Source organism: Lactuca serriola, chromosome 6 (assembly GCF_051521515.1).
Source record: "Lactuca serriola cultivar US96UC23 chromosome 6, Lser_US96UC23_V15, whole genome shotgun sequence".
Lineage (NCBI taxonomy): Eukaryota > Viridiplantae > Streptophyta > Magnoliopsida > Asterales > Asteraceae > Lactuca > Lactuca serriola.
This window is the reverse complement of record NC_136413.1, coordinates 53,691,507-53,711,697: the sequence shown is the minus strand read 5'-3', so window position 1 is coordinate 53,711,697 and position 20,191 is coordinate 53,691,507. Positions and strand designations below refer to the sequence as shown.

Sequence of the window (20,191 nt, the reverse complement as noted above, 5' to 3'; positions counted from 1 at the left end):
TTGTTTATGATACGAGGAAGAATCGATGAACATAGTTATATTATTATAACAAGTAGTGAAGACTCGATTTATACAAGAAGTATTTTGAGATTATTCGGATCTAATAATTATAAAAAACAATAATTTTAATATATATATATATATATATATATATATATATATATATATATATATTGTTCGTGTTCCTTTGCTTATATAAGTGAACAAAATCATATTTAGATTTTTTTATTTATTAAATAAACGTAAATAAATGAGTTTTATCAAACATTTGGATATACGTTGGATTTGTTTACTAATATAGTTACATTTTAGTAATAACTCTAAATTTAAAAATACAAATGTTAAAAATATATATCGAATTAAAACCGTACAACATTGAAACTTTTGTTTTTGCAAAGTTAGAAGTCGCACCATCGGTTAAAAATATGTATCATATTTAGATTCGTTACTGACCCGCATACTATTCAAATGCTAGTTACGTAGTCGGTTTCTATTAGGTTGATTGGAAGTCAACGAAAGACGTTAGAGACTATGTTGATTACTGCTTTTTTTGGTGCATTTGGAATTTTAAAAATTTTATTATTTTTGGAACGATTATACCTAGGAAATCCATCATTTTTTATAAGGTGGTTGATAGATTGTTTTTTTTTTTTTTTGATTTCTAATAGATGTAGGAAAGCTAAGTTGTGTTTTTAGTTTCTTGGTTTTAAAACCTGGTTTTAGCTTCTATTTTATTGTAACGAGTCTTTTTAGCTCTTCTTTAGTTTTCAAATAAAATTACGCCGTTCTAACAAAAACTAATGAATTTTTGTCAAACTATTTAGAACGTTTGGATATAGGTTCTGTTTGTTTATCGTTACATTTTTAGTGAATAACTATAAATTTAAAAATACAAATGTTAAAGAACATTGTAATTAAAACTTTATTAAATAATACAAAATATTTTTTTATACTATAAATTTAATTAAATAAAAGTTGTTGGAAAATACATAACTATTAAGATTACAAAAAATAAATTTATATATTAGTTATAAGGTTTAATAATAAATATTAATAACATAAAGGCTTAAGTTAAAAGTTTGATATATCTCAGGGGAGGTATATGTAAATAATCAATAAATTTTGATTTTGAACGTTTGGTAACCGTGTATCAGTTTCATGCGTTTACTTTGACTATTGGGTTGTTAACTTGTTAAAATTCCCCGTTTACACCATGATGTGCATAGAATTCCGCTTATAGGGTCTTTCCCATTTTTCACATAACAATCAACTTTTTTTTCATTGCCCTTTTGCGCTCCGTAGAAGCCGGAGTTCCCCACCATTTCGGCGGCAAATCCTACCTTCGTCGCCACCGCAGTTAGTGTCGCCGCCGCTGGGTCGACCGGAGCTACACCCAACGCCTTTTAGGTCAACCTCTTCTTCACCAAATTGTTTTTTTGAAGGTAAAACTCTATTTTTCTTTTGAAACTTTTAAATTCAAGTGGTTATATGTTGAATATTAGGTTTAGGTTTATGTTTTTATGTGTTTAAGTGTTATTTCTTAGATTTTAGGTTGAATTTTGCCATGTGATTATGTTGATTACAGTTGCTTGCGAATTTTTTTAAGGTTCATACTTGTATGATGGGTCACTGTATCCTAGTTGTCCAATTCACAAGGCTACGAATTTGACTTATGTCAAATATTGTTGTGGATTTTATTAGTATACATATATCTCTTTTGGTTTTCCTAATAGGTGGAATTTAAAATGGAAAAGTATCGTTGAAGTGCATGGAGGGCATTAGCATCATAACTCCGATAACTGAATCTGTATGAAATTAATAACTATTTTCTAATATCACGTGGCCTTGTTTTGCTAATTGTTTAGGGCTTTCTTTAACAGCTACCTCTACCTCTTAATTTTCACTGGCATATTAATGTTTGTTGATTTTAATAATATTTTGAATTTATGGTTTATATTGGTTTATTGAATTGTTGGTTTATTAATATTTTAAAGTTATGGTTTAACCATATGCTATAAAAAGATTGTCTTAGCGGAAAAAAAACTTATTTTAATGGATTTTTCTGACCACGATTTAAAGATGAAGAATATACAAGCGAATGGATTTTTTTCGCCACGATGCAAACGAAAACAAACTTGATTGTTAGGAACATTGTTTGTTGTTTTCCGGTTTAAATTTTGTGTGATTTATCATATTTGTATGTTCGCTTTAAATTATATGAGATTTATCATATTGGTATCTAACCGTTCTTGTTCAATCAAATGTAGGATACACACATTATGTCGGGTTGTCGTGGCCGTGACAGTACCGGTAGTCGACAACATGACTCTACTCTTGGCCGTGACAATACCGGTGGTCGACCGCATGACTCTACTTGTGGTCCTGAAAGTCAACTGCATGACTCTGGTCCTGAAGGTCGGCCGTACGGCTCTACTCCTAGTCCTAAAAGTCGACCTCATGTCTTAACTTTCGGTCCTATAAGTCGACCGCATGACTTTACTCATGGTCCTCAAAGTCGAACGCATGAATCTACTTGTGGTCCTGAAAGTCGACCGAATGATTCTACTCCTAGTCCTAAAAGTCGACCGCATGACTCTACTCCTGGTCCTAAAAGTCGACCGTATGACTCTACTTCTGGTCCTGAAAGTCGACCGCATGACTCTACTTCTGGTCCTGAAAGTCGACCGCATGACTCTACTTCTGGTCCTAAAAGTCGACCGCATGACTCTACTCCCGGTCCTAAAATTCGACCGCATGACTCTACTCCCGGTCCTAAAAGTCGATCGTATGACTCTACTCTCGGTCCTCAAATTCGACCGCATGACTTTACTCTCGGTCCTCAAAGTCGACCGCATGACTCTACTCGTGGTCCTGAAAGTCGACCGCATGACTCTACTCCTGGTCCTAAAAGTCGACCGTATGACTCTACTCCTGGTCCTAAAAATCGACCGCATGACTCTACTCCTGGTCCTAAAAGTCGACCATATGACTCTACTTCTGGTCCTAAAAGTCGACCGCATGACTCTACTCATGGTCCTAAAAATACTCATACTCATAGACGACTGCATGACTCTACTCATGATCCGTGACAATACTTGTAGTTGGCCTCACGACTCCAATCCTAATGTGAGCGACAAGGATGTACATGGCTTACTCCGTTGAATGTTTGTGATGCCGAGACCTTAGGTCGTGGATACGTTGGCAACACAACTCGAATGTCGCAGAATACATATGGCGATAACAGGCCATCTCTTTGAGAAGTTGGGGAAAAAGTATGTCATTTTAACAGCTAAATTTATGTTGTTTATTCATATTAAATAAATACTTATTTGGTTATATTTCAATGTTGAAGTTTGCATCCTATCAGGTACATCATCAAATCAGGCTTATATTTGATCAATTTTTTGGATGGAGCGCGACCACATATACTAAGCTTCCCCCAACAGTATTTCAACAGATATTTCATGCTTTTGGGTAAATATATCAATTATTAATTTGTATACCTTAAGTTGATTTGTTTTATGTTTGCCTTCAAGGCTAAAAATTATGATATGATTCAAGAGTTGGAGTTTTGTACACATATTGTTAAAGCAATATGTGTAATTTATCTTTTCCTTTTTAGATAATTAGAGCCCCAACTTCAAGTAGTATAATAATAACAGTCGTTTTCTTTGGATAAATTGTAGGAGAGATACACTAGTGTCATAGTTGAAAAGTAGGCAGAGGATCTAACTCAACATCCGGAGGGTGATGTTGACTTGTAGGTGCAAGCATAAGAAGGGAGAGGCAAATGCAGACATATTTACGGGGTAGGATGTTCAGATCGGCACTTCGTTGTCACATGTACATCATCCAATGAGAACAAACTGACCTCTTCTGACTATCAGTAGTCACAACAACTAGGGTGAGGACACCGAACGAAACCGACGAAACCGAACCCGGAAAAACCAAAACTGGAGCAAAACCGATAGTTAGCGTTTGAATTTTTTAAAAATCGAAAAATCAAGTTTTGTTTTGGTTTTTACCCAGAAACCGACCCATACTTAAAATCGACAAACCGCCCCAAAAAACCGACCCATCCAACTCCAAGAAACCTACCCATAGTTGATTGTGTTTTGGTTGTAATAAAATATTTTGGGCTAGATTGTAACTTGTAATAGACTATTTGGTTGTAAGATTCATGTTTTTTGAAGTATTTAACTTCAATTTGGTGTTTTTTTAAGTATTTAACTTCTTGCTTTATTTCTGGAAAATAGGTTTTAACCCAGAACCCGTGAGTGTATGGGTTGAACCCAAGAAACCGAAAAACCGTTCAAACCGATCTCAGACCCCGAAACAACGAACCAATCAGAAACCCTCTATTGGGTTTTAAAACCAAAAACCGACCATTTATGGGTTGGGTTGGGTTTGGGTCCAAAACCGACCCATGCACAACTTGTAACGCCCATAGATTCGGGCTAGTCAATTTAGTGACAATGATTGTCAAAAATGACTTTTTGATGGAAATTATTTATAATAAATAATCTCAACCAAGTTATAGTATATGTGACAAGGGTTCCGTACATATAGAATGAGAATTAGCCAACGGGATCTAAATGAAAGTTGTAGTACTCGTAAATACCAACACGTGGATATAAAGAACGTCGATAATAAAGCTCGTATGTTAAAGATATTGACGAAACTTTGTCCCTACTCTTCGAGCGCGATAAATCTGATACAGTTTTGTAAATCGGAGATAGAATTAGAATTAGCCGACGGGGATGAAAATTGTAGTGCTCGTAACTACCAACGCATGGATATAAGGAATGTAGAAAAAGGATCTCATACACGAAAGATACGGACGAAACTTAGGGCCTACTCTATGATCAAACCCTTATAAATAAAGGATGAATTATTCATATTTTCTTCACACCATAAGTCTTTCTTTATCTCTCTAACTTCTCTCTAGACTCCCAAAACCCGTCTAATCCCTAGTAACCTCAAGGTGCTAGATGAAAGCCCCGGAACGCCCGAAGGCTCCGAGAAAAAGAGATTTTCGGCTCAGAAGCTCTGCTCCAGCGGAGCCTGGTTTTTAGCAAAACCCGCTGTAAGTAAGGTAAGCCTAACCTACTTTAAATATAGCCTATATTTAAATATAATATCGTTATTATGAACTTATAAATAAGATTATCAGTTATTCAAAGTCGTTATACTGATTGAACTACTTACGGGAGAGGTGTCTAGAATGGTCACGTTGGGTTTGGTTGTTGGATTTCAGAAAAGCTATATGTCGAAATGGTCCTGCCTCCCAATTGTCCTGCCTGGCTGATCCTTACTTGATAGATCATGAAGTAGACTTTGAGCTAATAATGAATCTAGACTAATAAATGGTCGCAATAAATATTAGACTAAAACCCAGTGGTAATAATACTAGGTTTCGTAGAAGGAAATTATTTTTAAGAAGCAAAGCGCTGTCTGTGTTCGGAATCACCACCTTAACAAGTGAGTGTTTAGTCCCTTTCATGAATATGATTTTAATACGAGTATTCATTGAAGTATTAAATGTATGATTATGTGTGAAATATTTGATTTTGCCTGAAATACGTGTTAAAGAGCATACTTGATAATATATGATGATTTAGGATAAAGAATAAATCTAAATTAATTATGAGGAATATTGGGTAGTATCTTCTTATGAGTACGAGTTAGATATACACGGAGAATAGAACTTTAAATTATGTCATTGATCCAGGAGCATGAATTAGACATAGTCATTCGTCCCTAATCCGAGAGTATGGATTGGGCACAGTTATTTGTCATTAATCCGGGAGCATGGATTAAGATATAGTCATTTGTCCTTAGTCCAAGAGTATGGATAGAACATAGTTATTTGTCATTAATCTGAAAGTATGGATTTAGACATAGACAATTGTCCCTAGTCCGAGAGTATGGAATGGACACAGTTATTGATCCGAGAGTATGGATTAGATCAAGGAGTATGGATTAAGTAAAAAAGATAAATTTTAAGGTCTGAGGGTATGGATAGTGTCGTTGTGAGGATCGACGGGGTGGGGGTAAGAATTGCTTATATATGGTGAAATTGTATACTTTGTGAGTTCTAATATGTGTATATATATATATATATATATATATATATATATATATATAACATTGTGCGATTGAAATCCCTATGTACTCACCAGGTTTCCTAACCTGATCCACTGAGTTTATTTGTATAACTGGTGTCGATATAAAGCTACACTACACCGAGAGATAAAAGATATGTAAATCACTAATTTAAATGAATGTAAGTTCTGTTTATGCTTATGTTTCTATATTGACGATGACATCCCAAAGTTTTAAAATGAATAAAATATATTTCTTCGGAAATGCTTTGATAACATATTTATCATGTTTTTCTGGGAACAAATTCCACAACACTTTTCTTTACAATGTTACTTTGATTTGAAAATAAAATATAAACAAATCGGTCTTTTCTGACCGTAAAAATGGGATGTCACACAACCCTAACTACAACGGATATGTTTCTATGATAGATAAATTAAAAATGTAAAGTATGTTGTTATTATTGATAAAAAAAATTCAAGTTTTTTGCTATTATGAAAAAAATACAATGCTACAGTGGATAAAATAAAGTTTGTTGTTATTATTTAAAAAGCATAAAAGTATATTGTCTTTGGTAATAAATAACAATTAAAGTATGTTGATATTATGAAAAAAAAAGGTAAAATGCTATAATGGATAGAAAATAAAAGTATGTTGTTATTGTGAATGAGAAAATTTAAGCTCATTCCATTTATTAGTGAAATGTTGCTATAATAGATGAAAATGTTAATATATACTTTGTTTTTACTATTTTTATGTTACTAATGTATGTATGTTTCTTTTAACATTTTTTTAGGTCCGGGAGTTGGACCTATCATGCCGAATTGGCCCGAAAAAATGGCGAAATGGCCGAAAGACAAGCACAAATAGAAAAACAAATGGTGGAAATGGTCAAATTCATGAAATGATATGAGGGTAATAATCGTCCCAACAATCCACCCAATCCATCGAATGCTCCTTAGTTTATTTGGTGTAAACGTTTGTACGTTTTTAAGACTTATATATTATGTTTTTGGTTTACACTATCGTTAAAACTTATGTTCTAAAGTGTAAATGTTTGTATGACTTTTAGATTTATGTTTATTGTTTTTGTGTATGAATTTATAACATAATTTTGTTATTTGTATTAGACTTTTTTTAGCATTTTAGGCTGAATGTTGTTGTTTTTCATAGCTGTCTTGTTTCTCATAAATTCCTAGGAACCTTCTGTCATGATAAAAATTAATGTCAAGAGAAGTTGTCAACAAAGGGAGGGGATGGAAAATTTTCTTTATTCCATGTTTCTGGGTTCGGAGAAAATGAGAATAAATGAGAGGAAATTTTTAAGTTTTTGTATTCCCGAGTTAGGAGGGAAAAAAAACTTAAAGATTTTGCTTTCCCTCACTTTCTTCTCAAATCCGCCCAATTTTGGAAGGAAAATATAGCTTCAAAATCTTTTCCTTCCGCTCACTTTTCTTCCATTAATGAAACTCGGGAACATGATATTCTTTCGACATCCCTCACGTTTTCTCCATATCCCTCCTTAAGTAGAACTCAAGAATAATACATAAAGATCAATTAAATGGTAAATAAGTTTCAAACCACCACTTTTTGGTAAATATTTTTTAAAAACACAACTCTTTGGTACAAAACTCTAAAAAAGTTATCGTTGTCCACAAAAAAAATTATAAGAACATGTAATAATACATTTTTGGATGGATTATTTAAGTAATTTTGTCTTAAAATAATGAATTCCAAATTGGATAAAAGAAATTGATAATGATTTAAAAAAGTAATATAATTTTTGATTTGTAAACATTTGGTCATTAGGTTTTTTCGTCCGTATTTACCCCTTCAACTTGTTAAACTGTACACATTCAGTCCTTATGACCGGCTACTCTAGGTTAGTCGGTAAAAATGATTGAACAGAGTAATATATTTCTCACTTTGTACACATTTAGGCCTTAATATTTTTGTACACATTTAGTCGTTAATATTTTTTTGTTGCAAAATAAGTCAATTTTGTTTTTATACTCATTCAATACTTATGAATGATTTCTTTAAGTTTCTTCTCACGACATCTTACGTGAAACATTCATTAATGAGATGTTTGCGACTTTTAATATTTATGTTCATCGCGATCTTGACTACAACTTTCATTTATATTGCTCCCGTTAAAAAGTTATATATTTTTACTTACGATCTTTATATCTATACGTTTTTTATGAATGAATGTATGGATGTCTTTTTAATAAAATCGTAAGTAAAAATATATTACATTTTAACGGGATTAATTTCAACGAAAGTTGTATAGACTCAAAAAACGAACACGTGGATATAAAGATTTTTAAAATCTGATATCATATGAAGAAATTACGACATTCAGAATACAAAACCTAAACCAAACAACAAGACCTACACAACCAAACAGTCGAGATCGCGATGGACATAAACATCAATAGTCCAACAAAATATATATATATATATATATATATATATATATATATATATATATATATATATATATATATATATATATATATATATATATATATATATATATATATTAAAAAAACATGACAAAATTCATACAAATCAAAGAATTTAACAAATCGAAGAGGTAATTATATACGGAAAAAAATCAATGATCAAAGATTTATAAATCAAAAAACATATTACTCTTTCCTAAAGATTTATAAATCAAAAAACATATTACTCTTCCCTAAGGAAATGTTCGCAATATGGATGTAGAAGCCAAAAATATATATAACCAAACGTTTGAATTTCTTGCAACCAAACCAAATCACCATCATCACCGCCACGTGGTTGGAAGTTGGAACCACTCTATTCCTTCATCTCTCTTCCAATTTGAGATCGTCTCAATTGTGTGTGCCCTAAATCATTCCTGATCATAGATACCACTTGCAGGTAACACACATTGCCCTCAGCCAAAACTGTGTGTAAGAGAAAGCCAATACGATCATCCTCAACGTTTTCATTTGCATTTCTTCTTCCGACTCATTCGATTTAGAATCCTTGTAATCAAAGGGTTACACCATAATAGCCACATCAAGGTAATAATAATGTATTCACCCTTTACTTCTCATTGTTGCTTATAATGATTTCTTTGAAACAGGTTTTCAAAACATTGCATTTTGCCGGATTCTTAATTGAAAAAAAAAAATTCGGTGATCAAAACGCGTTTTAGCTCATGGATCGTGACAATTACTTTAATTATCCCCTGCTTTTCGATATTAGTGGCTTTGTGTATTAATTATGAACCAGATCATGAATGAAGTGTGTGAATTTACTTAGATGAATGTATGGAGCATATGGCGCCACCTCCATTAATGGAGATCTGTTATCTATTAATTGTCATTATAAAGCTGTCTACCAATTGGCATTATCACCTTTTGATCATGCATTGAGCTACTTGTACTGTGAATTAAGTACCAGTCCATTAGGGTTCTTATTCATTGCTAGATTCAATTCTCATTCATCTTACACTTCAAACACTCCGAATTGTTAGTATTACATTCAAACGCCCTACCATATCAAATCATATGGTTATTCAGCATTTAACGTGGCACTTTAATATGAATTCAGTAGGGGACAGAAGTGGATGTTTCACCTAACATTATTAACTCATGAGCTACACAGCTACCTTCAAAGTTGACTTCTAAAATCACTTAAAAAATCTATTCTGATGATGTCTTTCTTTTATGTGTCAGGTTGCTGATCTCAAACATACCTAAACCCCAATTTGTTTATGCAAACAACAATATATATATCTCTCTCTCATTCCCATTTTCACATATTGATGAAATCGATTATTCTAGAAAGATGGTTGTTTGAGGGTTTTTAAAGCTTTAATGGGAGTAAAATGGAAACTCGTGTTCCCAGCTTATTCCTCTACAAAAGAAGAACACATTCCTGCAAAAACCTTTGAAAGTCAAATGACAGAGTCAAACATGGTGGGGCCTGAATCTCCATTGCCTGAGCCTCTAATGGATCGTGATCTTGCAGCATTGAAGCTTCAGAAAACATACAAAAGCTTCAGAACCAGAAGACAGTTAGCTGATTGTGCAATACTTGTTGAACATAGATGGTTAGTTAATAGTTATTCAATTTTTTGCAATGGGTACAAATCTTTATGCATAGATTACAAGTTGAAATCTTTGATTATGTAGGTGGAAGCTCTTGGATTTTGCTGTGCTCAAGTGTAGTTCTGTATCATTCTTTGAAATTGAAAAACCAGAAACTGCTGTTTCACGTTGGTCAAGAGCAAGAACACGAGCTGCAAAGGTACATATTTTTAGTTTTTACTATCTTTAATTTTTTTACTTCTATAAATATTAAATTCTAGGTTAAAGTATATAAAATTATCCTTGTAATGACTCATTCCATTACCCTAAGTTTATACCTAAAATTTCAGGTTGGAAAAGGGTTATCACACCATGCAAAGGCATGTAAACTAGCCTTACAACATTGGCTCGAAGCAGTAAGTTTTCCAATCTTGATGGATTTTATCTTTTTTTTTTATTTATAATTAAATATATTGATTCAATTTCATTTTTGTAAAAAACAGATCGATCCACGACACCGTTATGGTCATAATCTTCATTTTTATTATGTCAAATGGCTTCATTGCGAAAGTAAACAACCCTTTTTCTATTGGTAAGATCATATCTAACCAAAAATAAAAAAACACAAGTCAAGTTGACTTTTACTAAACTAAACTAAACTCCATAGTTTATGACACAATGTTAGGCTTGACATAGGGGAGGGCAAAGAGGTCAATCTTGAAAGATGCTCGAGGTCAAAGCTTCAACAACAATGCATCAAGTATCTAAGTCCCGTAAGTTTTTAGATAAAAAATTTACACGGGTTTGCTTTCTTTATACAAAAAATTTTGATTTTTTTTTTTGTTTTCAGATAGAAAGGGAGGATTTTGAAGCTACGGTGGAAGACGGGAAGTTTATTTATAAATTGAGTAGGAAGCTTATTGATACACGAGAACCCACGGGTGTGAAATGGATATTTGTGCTTAGTACTTCAAATATTTTATATGTTGGGATGAAGCTTAAAGGCAAATTTCAACATTCGAGTTTTTTGGCTGGTGGTGCTACATTGTCTGCTGGACGATTGGTGGTTGTAGACGGTATCTTGAAGGCATGTCTGTCTATATAACTAAATTTCGACCGGTCATCAGATATTCTGATGACCGGTCACAGTCATCCATCCGATATCTGATGATATCGGATGACTGAAATCTGTTATTTGGTATCTTAACCGTTAATTTCTTCTGATAGGCTGTGTGGCCTCATAGTGGACATTACCTCCCAACCAAAGAAAATTTTGAAGCTTTCATTTCGTTTCTTGAGCAACACCAAATTAATATCCAAACTATTAAGGTACAATAATTATTCAATATTCATATGAAAAATCATGTCTTTTTATCCGGGTTAAAATCTATTTTTCCAAAATTTAAACCAAGATAATATCAAAAAGGTTCGAGTCTCAACAGCTACAGTATGAGAGTTTTAATTTCCAATATGAATTGAACTTGTACATGTCAGTGAGTCATTGTATACCTGATTTACATGTGGACTAGATAAGATTTTATTTAATGATATAAAATTCACAGAAAAGCCCAGATGGGGATGAAGAAGTACCAAATGAAAAAATGACGGGATACGAAATGCGGAATAGTGTATCAGAGCCGGATTTCTCTCGAGCTACAGAAGAAACCGAATCCAAATACCGAAATGATTCCAAACCACAAAGGGAAAGGTCGGGCACTTGTCCCCCATTTTCAAACCCAAAGATCCCCACAATTGAAATCCCAACAAAAGAAGACATCATTTTGTCATTCCAAACTTCAGAATCCCAAACAGGCCCTACACCCGAACCAAAACCGGAACCTGAACCCAGTCACTCCTCAGATGAAGGGGATGATCATGATGAAACAGCTGAAAAACTGTTGTCAAGTATCGAACTCATGGTATCCAAACGGAATCTTTTTGATTCGGGAGAAGAAGGGTATGAGTTTCCGGTTTCGGAGGAGAAGATTATGGAGAGGATTAATTCACATAAAGAAACAAAGTCTTTTCAGTTGGCTAAACAGCTGAGCTGTCGGTGGACAACGGGTGTGGGCCCACGAATCGGGTGTGTACGAGACTACCCTACGGAGTTACAGTTTAGGGCTCTTCAGGTGTGCTTGTCACCCAAAAACTCTCTTTGGAGATTGGGGTTTAAAAATTGTGAAATAAGTAATAGGAGGAAAAAAAGCTATTCTTTAGCAAATATAGAAGAATTTTCAAGAAGTCATCAAAGTTTAGACTAGGAATCACATTTTAGGATCAAATTTTGTAATAATATGTTTTCATTACTTTTTTTCTAACTTGTCTTTGTATATGTTTTCATCGTTTGTATTTACCTATTTACCTTTGCTATGATGTTTCATATGCATAATTGTGGGCCCCATTCGTATAAACATAAACTCTTTGTCAAATATAAATACTTGTATAAACTCTTTGTCAAATACCATTACAACATTTCTTGATAAAAGATCAAGAACCTATTGAGACTAACAAGAAGTTTTGAGGCAAAAAAAAAAAAGTCAACTTTTGTTGAAGTCTCATATGATTACATTTTATCAATGAAATATATGTTACATGAAGAAGATCAGATGAAAGGAAATATGATGTACTCTGCATAAAATAAATTCCATATAAAACGGTAGTACCCTGCTATAGCCTCCTGCAAGTGAAAAGTGGTTAAATTAAAGTCTAGCAAAAGGTACAACTTTTAATGCATGAAATACAAGTCATTACAGCATAATAACACTGAATCTATGGAGTTTTGGAACAAGTATATGTTACCTGGGTGTAATTCGCACGCTCAAGTACCCATGCCTGCATAAATTTATCCATATTTAATTTTTATTTTTCTAAAAGGTGAAAAAAAAAAAAATTTGGTTAAATAGATTAAATAAAAACCTGGAAAATCAAACAGGAAGCCAAGATGGTATGTAATGGTATCATCAAGCTGCTCCTGAAAGCCTGCATTTTTCATAAAACCATTATTCTAAAATTTTAAATTCTAATTCATAAAAAAATAAATATTAAATTTCTGTTACTTTATTAAACTCTCATTTTTCTTAGACAACTATGGAAACCTTTATGCTTTGTTGGTCCTTGGACCATGTAAAAAGACATTTTTGCCCTTTTCAGTTATTTTAGACATTTTGATATAAGTGTTCACCTGAGGCAAGTAGAATGCTGCCACTATTGAACCAATATAATTCATCATAAGAAGCCCAGATCCTAATAAAGCAATGTTTCTTACTCCAAGTTTTGTTGCAAAAGTGGAAATTTGAAACCTGGAAAATGATATCATAATCAATTAAAAAAAACAAAAGAAATGGAAAAAAAAATATTAAAGTTTTAAAATTTTAAAAACTTACTTTCGGTCACCTTCTACATCAGGAAGATCTTTAGTAATGGCGATTACTAATGCAAATAATGTCACAAATGTTGTGATAAAAGCCACTGGTGAACTGCATAAAAATTGAATCTTGAAATCATTTCAAGAAAAAAAAAGATATTGCAAAAAGGAAAAAGTTAATGTAACTTTTTCTTTTGTACAAAAAACCATTAAAATGGTGTTTTCTAAAAAAACAATTAAAAAGTGTTGGATAAAAGCAAGAATTTATAACCTCCATTGAAATGTTAGTCCTAAAGCAGCTCTCACAGCATAATATACACCAAAATTTAGAAGAAAACCTCTCACCTGAAGAGTTTACATATTTCATTCAAGATTTAGACAATAAAGTAGGTTGATATACTTTTATTGAAAAAAAAAAGAATTGTAAGAAAAACTACCGTGGCAATGATGAGAAATGCTGCAACAGGAAATCTTTTCATTCGAAATGGTGGAACAGAATAAATGGTGCCCAGAAAAAGACCAAGACAATAAAGGGAGGTGATAAAAGGGCCAAAATTCATGGCGACAATAAGAACACCAAGTGCTGCAAATGATAACACTAAAAACCATGCTGATTGAACAGAAAGATCTCCAGCAGCAATTGGTAGATAGGGTTTGTTTACCCTGAAAAATCAAAACCAGAATCAAGTAATAAACCACAAAACTATGTTAATAATTGATAATTATGAAATGATACAATGCTTACTTATCAATTCCGATATCATAGATTTGATTGATGCCGACTATGTAACCATTTCCGCATATCAGAGCGATTAGGCCGGAAAATGCCTTGATTAAAAGCGACCATTTGATGAGATTTGGGTTTTCGAGAAGTGCTCTTGTTACTAAAGACCTATGAAGAAAATTAGAGAGAAGATGTTTTAGTTTTGATGTTTTGAAGCTTGTGATTAAGGTTGTTTGATGATATATATGCTTACACTGATCCTAATGATGTTCCGCGAATTGTGTGGGGTCTAAGAAATCTCCAGAATGCGTCTTTGAAATCAGCAACTTTCTTTAATGGTGGTTCGGATTCAGCAGCACCAACTTGACTGCAGGCCTGTTGATGAAGATCAGATTATAAATAAGTAACTTCTCGAAGAACTGAGATGGATTGATGCTTAATTTCGAAAGCTCGAAATGCAATGGCAACGGGAATCCAAAATCGAATTCAATCCTACCTTAGAATCAAGTAGCAATTGGCAACTGAAAAGTAAAATTAGCAAGAGCTAATAGGTAACGATTAAAAAAAATTAATTAAGCAAATTTTGATTGTTACTCCCACCATTCCCAAATTTTATGAGCTCAATTGGACTTCATTCAACTTCAAACGCGATACACAATTTGAACTTCACAGTAGCGATCACGTGAAATTGATAAATTTCGAAAATCTAAAGACGAATTTCACCAAAATATAAGAAATCCACGAAGATATCGATGGAATTGAACATACCGTGATGGAGAATTGCTTTGGGAATTTGTTCGAAACGACGTTTGAGCTTCGTTTGATACTGTAGAAGTTGGTTGTAAGAGTAGAGTTTTCAGGGAACTTGAAAACTGTATCGTAGAATTTGCATTTGGTGTTTGTGGTAAATTTTCTGAAATGTGGAGATGAACCAGAAATTCGAAGGGAAGAAGATGAGAGTGATAACTCCATTGTGAGGGGGAGAATGAACTCGTGGTGCCTTTTGTTTGAGTATTTTTGCCAGGGTACCCTTATTGGTTGTCCTTTTGTTTCAAAGGAACCCTCTTCTTGGCTCTTCTGTGCAATTTCTTCACACACGATTGTTTTTTTAAAACTAGTTAACATTTAATATTATCTATCTTTCGTCGCTCGCTTTTTCAATTTTATTCTCAAAATGCAGAAAAAAAAAATTCGGTCTTTGGCTATCTTAAATTTTTTTTTAAAGATATATTTTATATAAATATTATATTTTTTAGAGAATTAAAAATCATAAATTTTAATATATTTTTTATAATTTTTTAATATATACATAATTTAATAAATATTAAATAAACTAAAAAAAAAAAGTCGGTCAATCACACAAGAAGAGAAAGGTCGGGGTAGCCTCCCCTCACCCTTCCTCCGCACCCCCTAAACCACATTGACAGTGTTGTATAATTGGATATGGTTCCTTTTCACGCTCCCTTTTTTCCCTCATTGCACCCATCGTCCTAATATTATTACATTTATGATGGTGAATGTTACATAGTATACGACATTGTTGTAATGTTATGTGATCATCATATCATTTTTCCCTTATTCTATAAAGTTAGTTCGTGTGATAGCACACTTTTATTTTAATTTTTTTATTTCTTTAATTATATAAAACTAAAAACAAATCCATCATTTTTTATTTATATTGAACAAAGAAATAAATTATTGATTTAGACTTAAAGCATGGATAACTTTTTTATGAGATATAACTATTTTTAATAATCACTCAACTTCATCGGTGTACATAATTTATTTAATTTTTTTATTAACCATTTAATATATATTAATTAGTAATATATTTTTCATATTTTGTATATTTTACCCCTCATTTTCTACTTATATTTCATTTTACCTTTTAATTATATTTTCAGTTTAAAACATTTTTTATTTATTTAATACTATCAAAACCCCTCATTTTCTACTTATGTTTCATTTTACCTTTTAATTATATTTTCAGTTTAAAACATTTTTTATTTATTTACTGTACTATCAAATGTCTAATGACATTTTATTTATGAAAAATAAATTTGTAATGATATATAATATTTTTAATTTTTTTATAACTAGGATGTGTTAAAAAAAATTCCCGTATTTTACGTTTATAGAATAAAGCCTAGGTATATTTTTATTTTTATTTTTGTTTGTTTGTGGTATTCAACATCTATAAAATATGTTGTGTGTTTTTAAAAAAAATTGTTTAATTAAATGAGGGTTTGTTTCCGCCGTTCCAAAAAAAATGAGAGGGTTTTGTATAACATTTTTAAAAGATAATGATAGATTAGTTATTAAAAAAACTACTTGAAAAGGTTAACCATTGGAAATGTAATATAGTTAGAGGTTAAAGTTAATGAAATAATGAGGTGACAACAATTTTAACTGGTGATATAACTTTACCAATGAAGATTCTCTTATATGGAATTGTGGAACAAGAAGTTATTGATATCTATTGACATATTAAAATCGAAATTTGAGCATCGTGAAGACATACCTTTTAGACTCGAAAAATAGACTAATTGGTTATTTTGGCATTTTTCCAAAATTAGGTGTTTTTTCCACAAAACCTCTTCCAGACCTCTTTTTCTATTAGCTGGCATATGTTTTGTAACATTCCAAAATCATACTAAAAATTTTCTTTTTTAAAACCATTTTGATAATCCATAAATCATTCAGAATATTGTTCCAAAAGCCATAATCGTTAATCAGAGTATCCCAAAATCATTTATCAATAAAATATCAAAGGATGATGTGCACAATCATATATCCGCCTTGTCGCGATCACTAATGTACTTGAAACCATGAAATCAAACTATAAGTCAAAGCTTAGTGAGTTCCCCCAAAATACTTCACACGATAATAACAAGTATAATACATGCAAATAAGGTTTGTTAGCCTATGGCCTTAACCCAACCGTCCAGATTTTATTGGCTTATAGCCTTAACTCAACCATCCTGATTTTGTTGGCTTATTGCCTTAACTCAACCTTCCTGAGTTTGCTGGCTTACAACCTCAACTAAACCATTATGGGTTTGTTGGTCTACCGCACGAAGCAATACCACATCAACCCAACCATTCATGGTTTGTTGGCCTCCCGCCTCAACCCAACCACCACTGGATAAAACGAGCTTGTTGTTTAACAGCTTCCTGCCGCAAAGACAACTCACTCATTCCTAAGCACATACATCTTATGGCAACTTTCCCTGCACCCCGTTTTTATCAAATCTTGAACTAAAATCTCGCATACCTAAAGTGTAGATACATGTGACCTATTATACCGAAACCATAATCTGAACATGTCAATGGCCCTCCAAGCAGAATACCCAGTTCTCCCCCACATAGGGTTCGAACTACCATTAACTAGCATTGCAAACAAACCAAATCTCAAATCGGCTCAACCAAATCCATATTATCCCCGACTCTTAGAGTGTATAACACAACGCAAGGTGATCTTCCAGATAAAGACCAATAAAACTCAAAGAGATTTTGAATCTCATATGGAGACCTCATATCTTCCTAATCATAGCTACCTCTAACATCAAGAATATCATGCATATACACAAGAAATAATTCCAACAGTCCCTTTATAACACTGATTCTTTATCTAGAAACAATTAGACTACCACACACCTCGTCTACAAATCCCCAACCATCGATTCATCGCGAGAATCCTTCATAAATACAAGAGGCATCAGTCTCATAGTCGGGATACATCGGAGACAACAAAAGTTGGCGTTCCCAATTCACCCCCTTGATCACCTGAAGCAATCAACTAGCACATGACCTAACTAAATTCAAAGAAAGCAGACCCTTGATCACATATTAAGACAAACATACCACAAGAATCCTCCTGTGCATTTCCACACTGCCACACTTGCCGCCCAAAACCGCAACCATCTAGCCCATGTTGGGTCTACACCCCAACCCTAAAATTCACAAGTTTTCTCTCCCTTTCCTACAAACACAAAAAGCTGTAAGAACATAGCCCATGTTCAAGATAGTGACATCCCAATATATCTACCAATTATTTAGCCTCCGGGTGCAATCCTCAAGTCGATCATCACAATTGCTTTGTTCTTGAGTCTTGCGATTCAACTGGCACTACCTTAAGCAAGGACAAGCCCGAACTGACATGACCACTAAGGCCCCCAAAAATTCACCAAACCCATCCTCAGTTTGAACAACCATAACCGATAAATCGATGAGAACAGAGCCACACTTTAGTGAATCATGGTGCCAAACCATACAATCTATCCTCCGTCAGCTCCTTAGAATCCCTGGAATCCTCCTCGATGCGAGTACGGATCCTGTTATTTAAGTAGCACGAGCCCAATACTACCTTTCACACACATCCGTACTTTTCCTCAAGAATCATTCCAGATACTCTAAGTAACTACTCATGTCCACTATTGTTCGATCCAATCACATATACCCACTCTTCAATAATTACACATCGCCAAACAACGCACCAATTTCTCTAAAGCACTTCCTATGCTCTCCCAGGATTCCCACCCCACCCTGCCATCAGCTGCTGAAGAACCCCTAATAATATCAACTAACTACTTCATTAATACAATTGCACATAACAAACTTAAATAGTTTTTTGAATAAAAGACCCAACTCCACGACGCTTAGACTCAAACGAGAGTTGACAATAGGGCCAATCAATCATTCCAAAATTAGTTAACCTTTGCAGCATGTAACTTCACATATTCATTTAATAGTTAACTCGTATCAATATGAGTCCTATAAAGCATAAAGCAAGCATCATTCAAGAAGCGAGATTGACTGACAACAAGACATCATAAAAAAATCAAGCAGATCCTCACACATAATTCTTGACCATTGTGTCCAAGCATCTAGGACACATATACGCCCTACACCTACTCTCTCAAGAGTAACTAACAATTCCTTGCTTGTTGGCTTACTACAAACTATACACACTCAAGGAACTTCCACCAACCCTACATCCGCTCATGCATGCTAATTATACATAATGTTGGATTCCATAGACAGTCAAATACTTGATTCTACCCTAAGCTCACAACCAGACGAGGAACGAGAAATAAGGCTAAATCAAACATTCTCGGACTATAAAATCTTAGTTATATATAATTTTGGTGCACACACTAAGCAACCACGATATTGAAGTCAATTCCACCTAGCATAACAATAAATTCTCTTAGGCTATCAGACATCATAAATCATGCAATTATACCATGCAATTCCTGAATATCCCTAGCCTAACAACTAGCATGCAATTCTATCATATCATCTATACACAAAACAAGTGTGGGTATCTTGGGGAATACTTTCCTTGGATCCAGCTGATTGTACACATCACATCCGCTATGTTGATTATTTAGAGTTAATTTGAAAATTAATATTGCAGATCCTTAGTTTGAGGTTGGAATCATACAAATATTCATCCGATTCTCTCAAACCAAAGATCTAATACCAATTTGTAACATCCTAAATATCATAGTAAAAATTTTCAGTTTTAAAACCATTTTGATAATCCATAAATCATTTGGAACATTGTTCCAAAAGCCATAATTGTTAATCAGAGTATCCCAAAATCATTTATCAATAAAATATCCAAGGATGATATGCACAATCATACATTCGCCATGCCCCGATCATCTGATGTAACTAAAACCATGAAATCAAACTATAAGCCAATGCTTAGTGAGTTCCCCCAGAATACTCCACATAATAATAAGAAGTACAATACATGCAATTATGGTTTGTTGGTTCATGACCTCAACCCAACCGTCCAGAGTTTGTTGGCTTATAGCCTCAACTCAAACATCATGAGCTTGTTGGCTTATACCCTTAACTCAACCATACAGAGTTTGTTGGCTTATATCCTCAACTCAACCTTCCTAAGTTTGTTGGCTTACAGCC

General features: G+C 33.4%; 2 protein-coding genes and 1 long non-coding RNA gene across 3 annotated transcripts; 2 read left to right on the top strand and 1 right to left on the bottom strand.

Annotated features, from left to right (window-relative positions):
- Window positions 1-1,217: 1,217 nt before the first annotated feature.
- Window positions 1,218-4,225, top strand: LOC145058412 (uncharacterized). The gene is made up of 4 exons (XR_013686377.1): window positions 1,218-1,442; window positions 2,268-3,272; window positions 3,353-3,474; window positions 3,687-4,225. It is a non-coding gene; the product is annotated as an uncharacterized LOC145058412 (long non-coding RNA).
- Window positions 4,226-8,876: 4,651 nt separating this feature from the next.
- On the top strand, window positions 8,877-12,558 carry LOC145058406 (IQ domain-containing protein IQM6-like). Its single transcript, XM_079006319.1, has 9 exons — window positions 8,877-9,158; window positions 9,816-10,192; window positions 10,275-10,389; window positions 10,520-10,585; window positions 10,673-10,761; window positions 10,855-10,942; window positions 11,020-11,256; window positions 11,397-11,498; window positions 11,732-12,558. The coding sequence occupies exons 2-9, from the start codon at window positions 9,957-9,959 to the stop codon at window positions 12,428-12,430; spliced, it is 1,632 nt and encodes a 543-aa protein (XP_078862445.1). The 5' UTR covers window positions 8,877-9,158; window positions 9,816-9,956; the 3' UTR covers window positions 12,431-12,558.
- Window positions 12,559-12,589: 31 nt separating this feature from the next.
- LOC145058408 (homogentisate prenyltransferase) lies at window positions 12,590-15,279 on the bottom strand. The gene is made up of 10 exons (XM_079006321.1): window positions 15,026-15,279; window positions 14,511-14,632; window positions 14,279-14,425; window positions 13,971-14,196; window positions 13,805-13,878; window positions 13,553-13,645; window positions 13,351-13,468; window positions 13,086-13,148; window positions 12,969-13,001; window positions 12,590-12,846 (listed from the first exon to the last, which is right to left on the bottom strand). The coding sequence occupies exons 1-10, from the start codon at window positions 15,227-15,229 to the stop codon at window positions 12,772-12,774; spliced, it is 1,155 nt and encodes a 384-aa protein (XP_078862447.1). The 5' UTR covers window positions 15,230-15,279; the 3' UTR covers window positions 12,590-12,771.
- Between the last annotated feature and the right edge of the window lie 4,912 nt (window positions 15,280-20,191).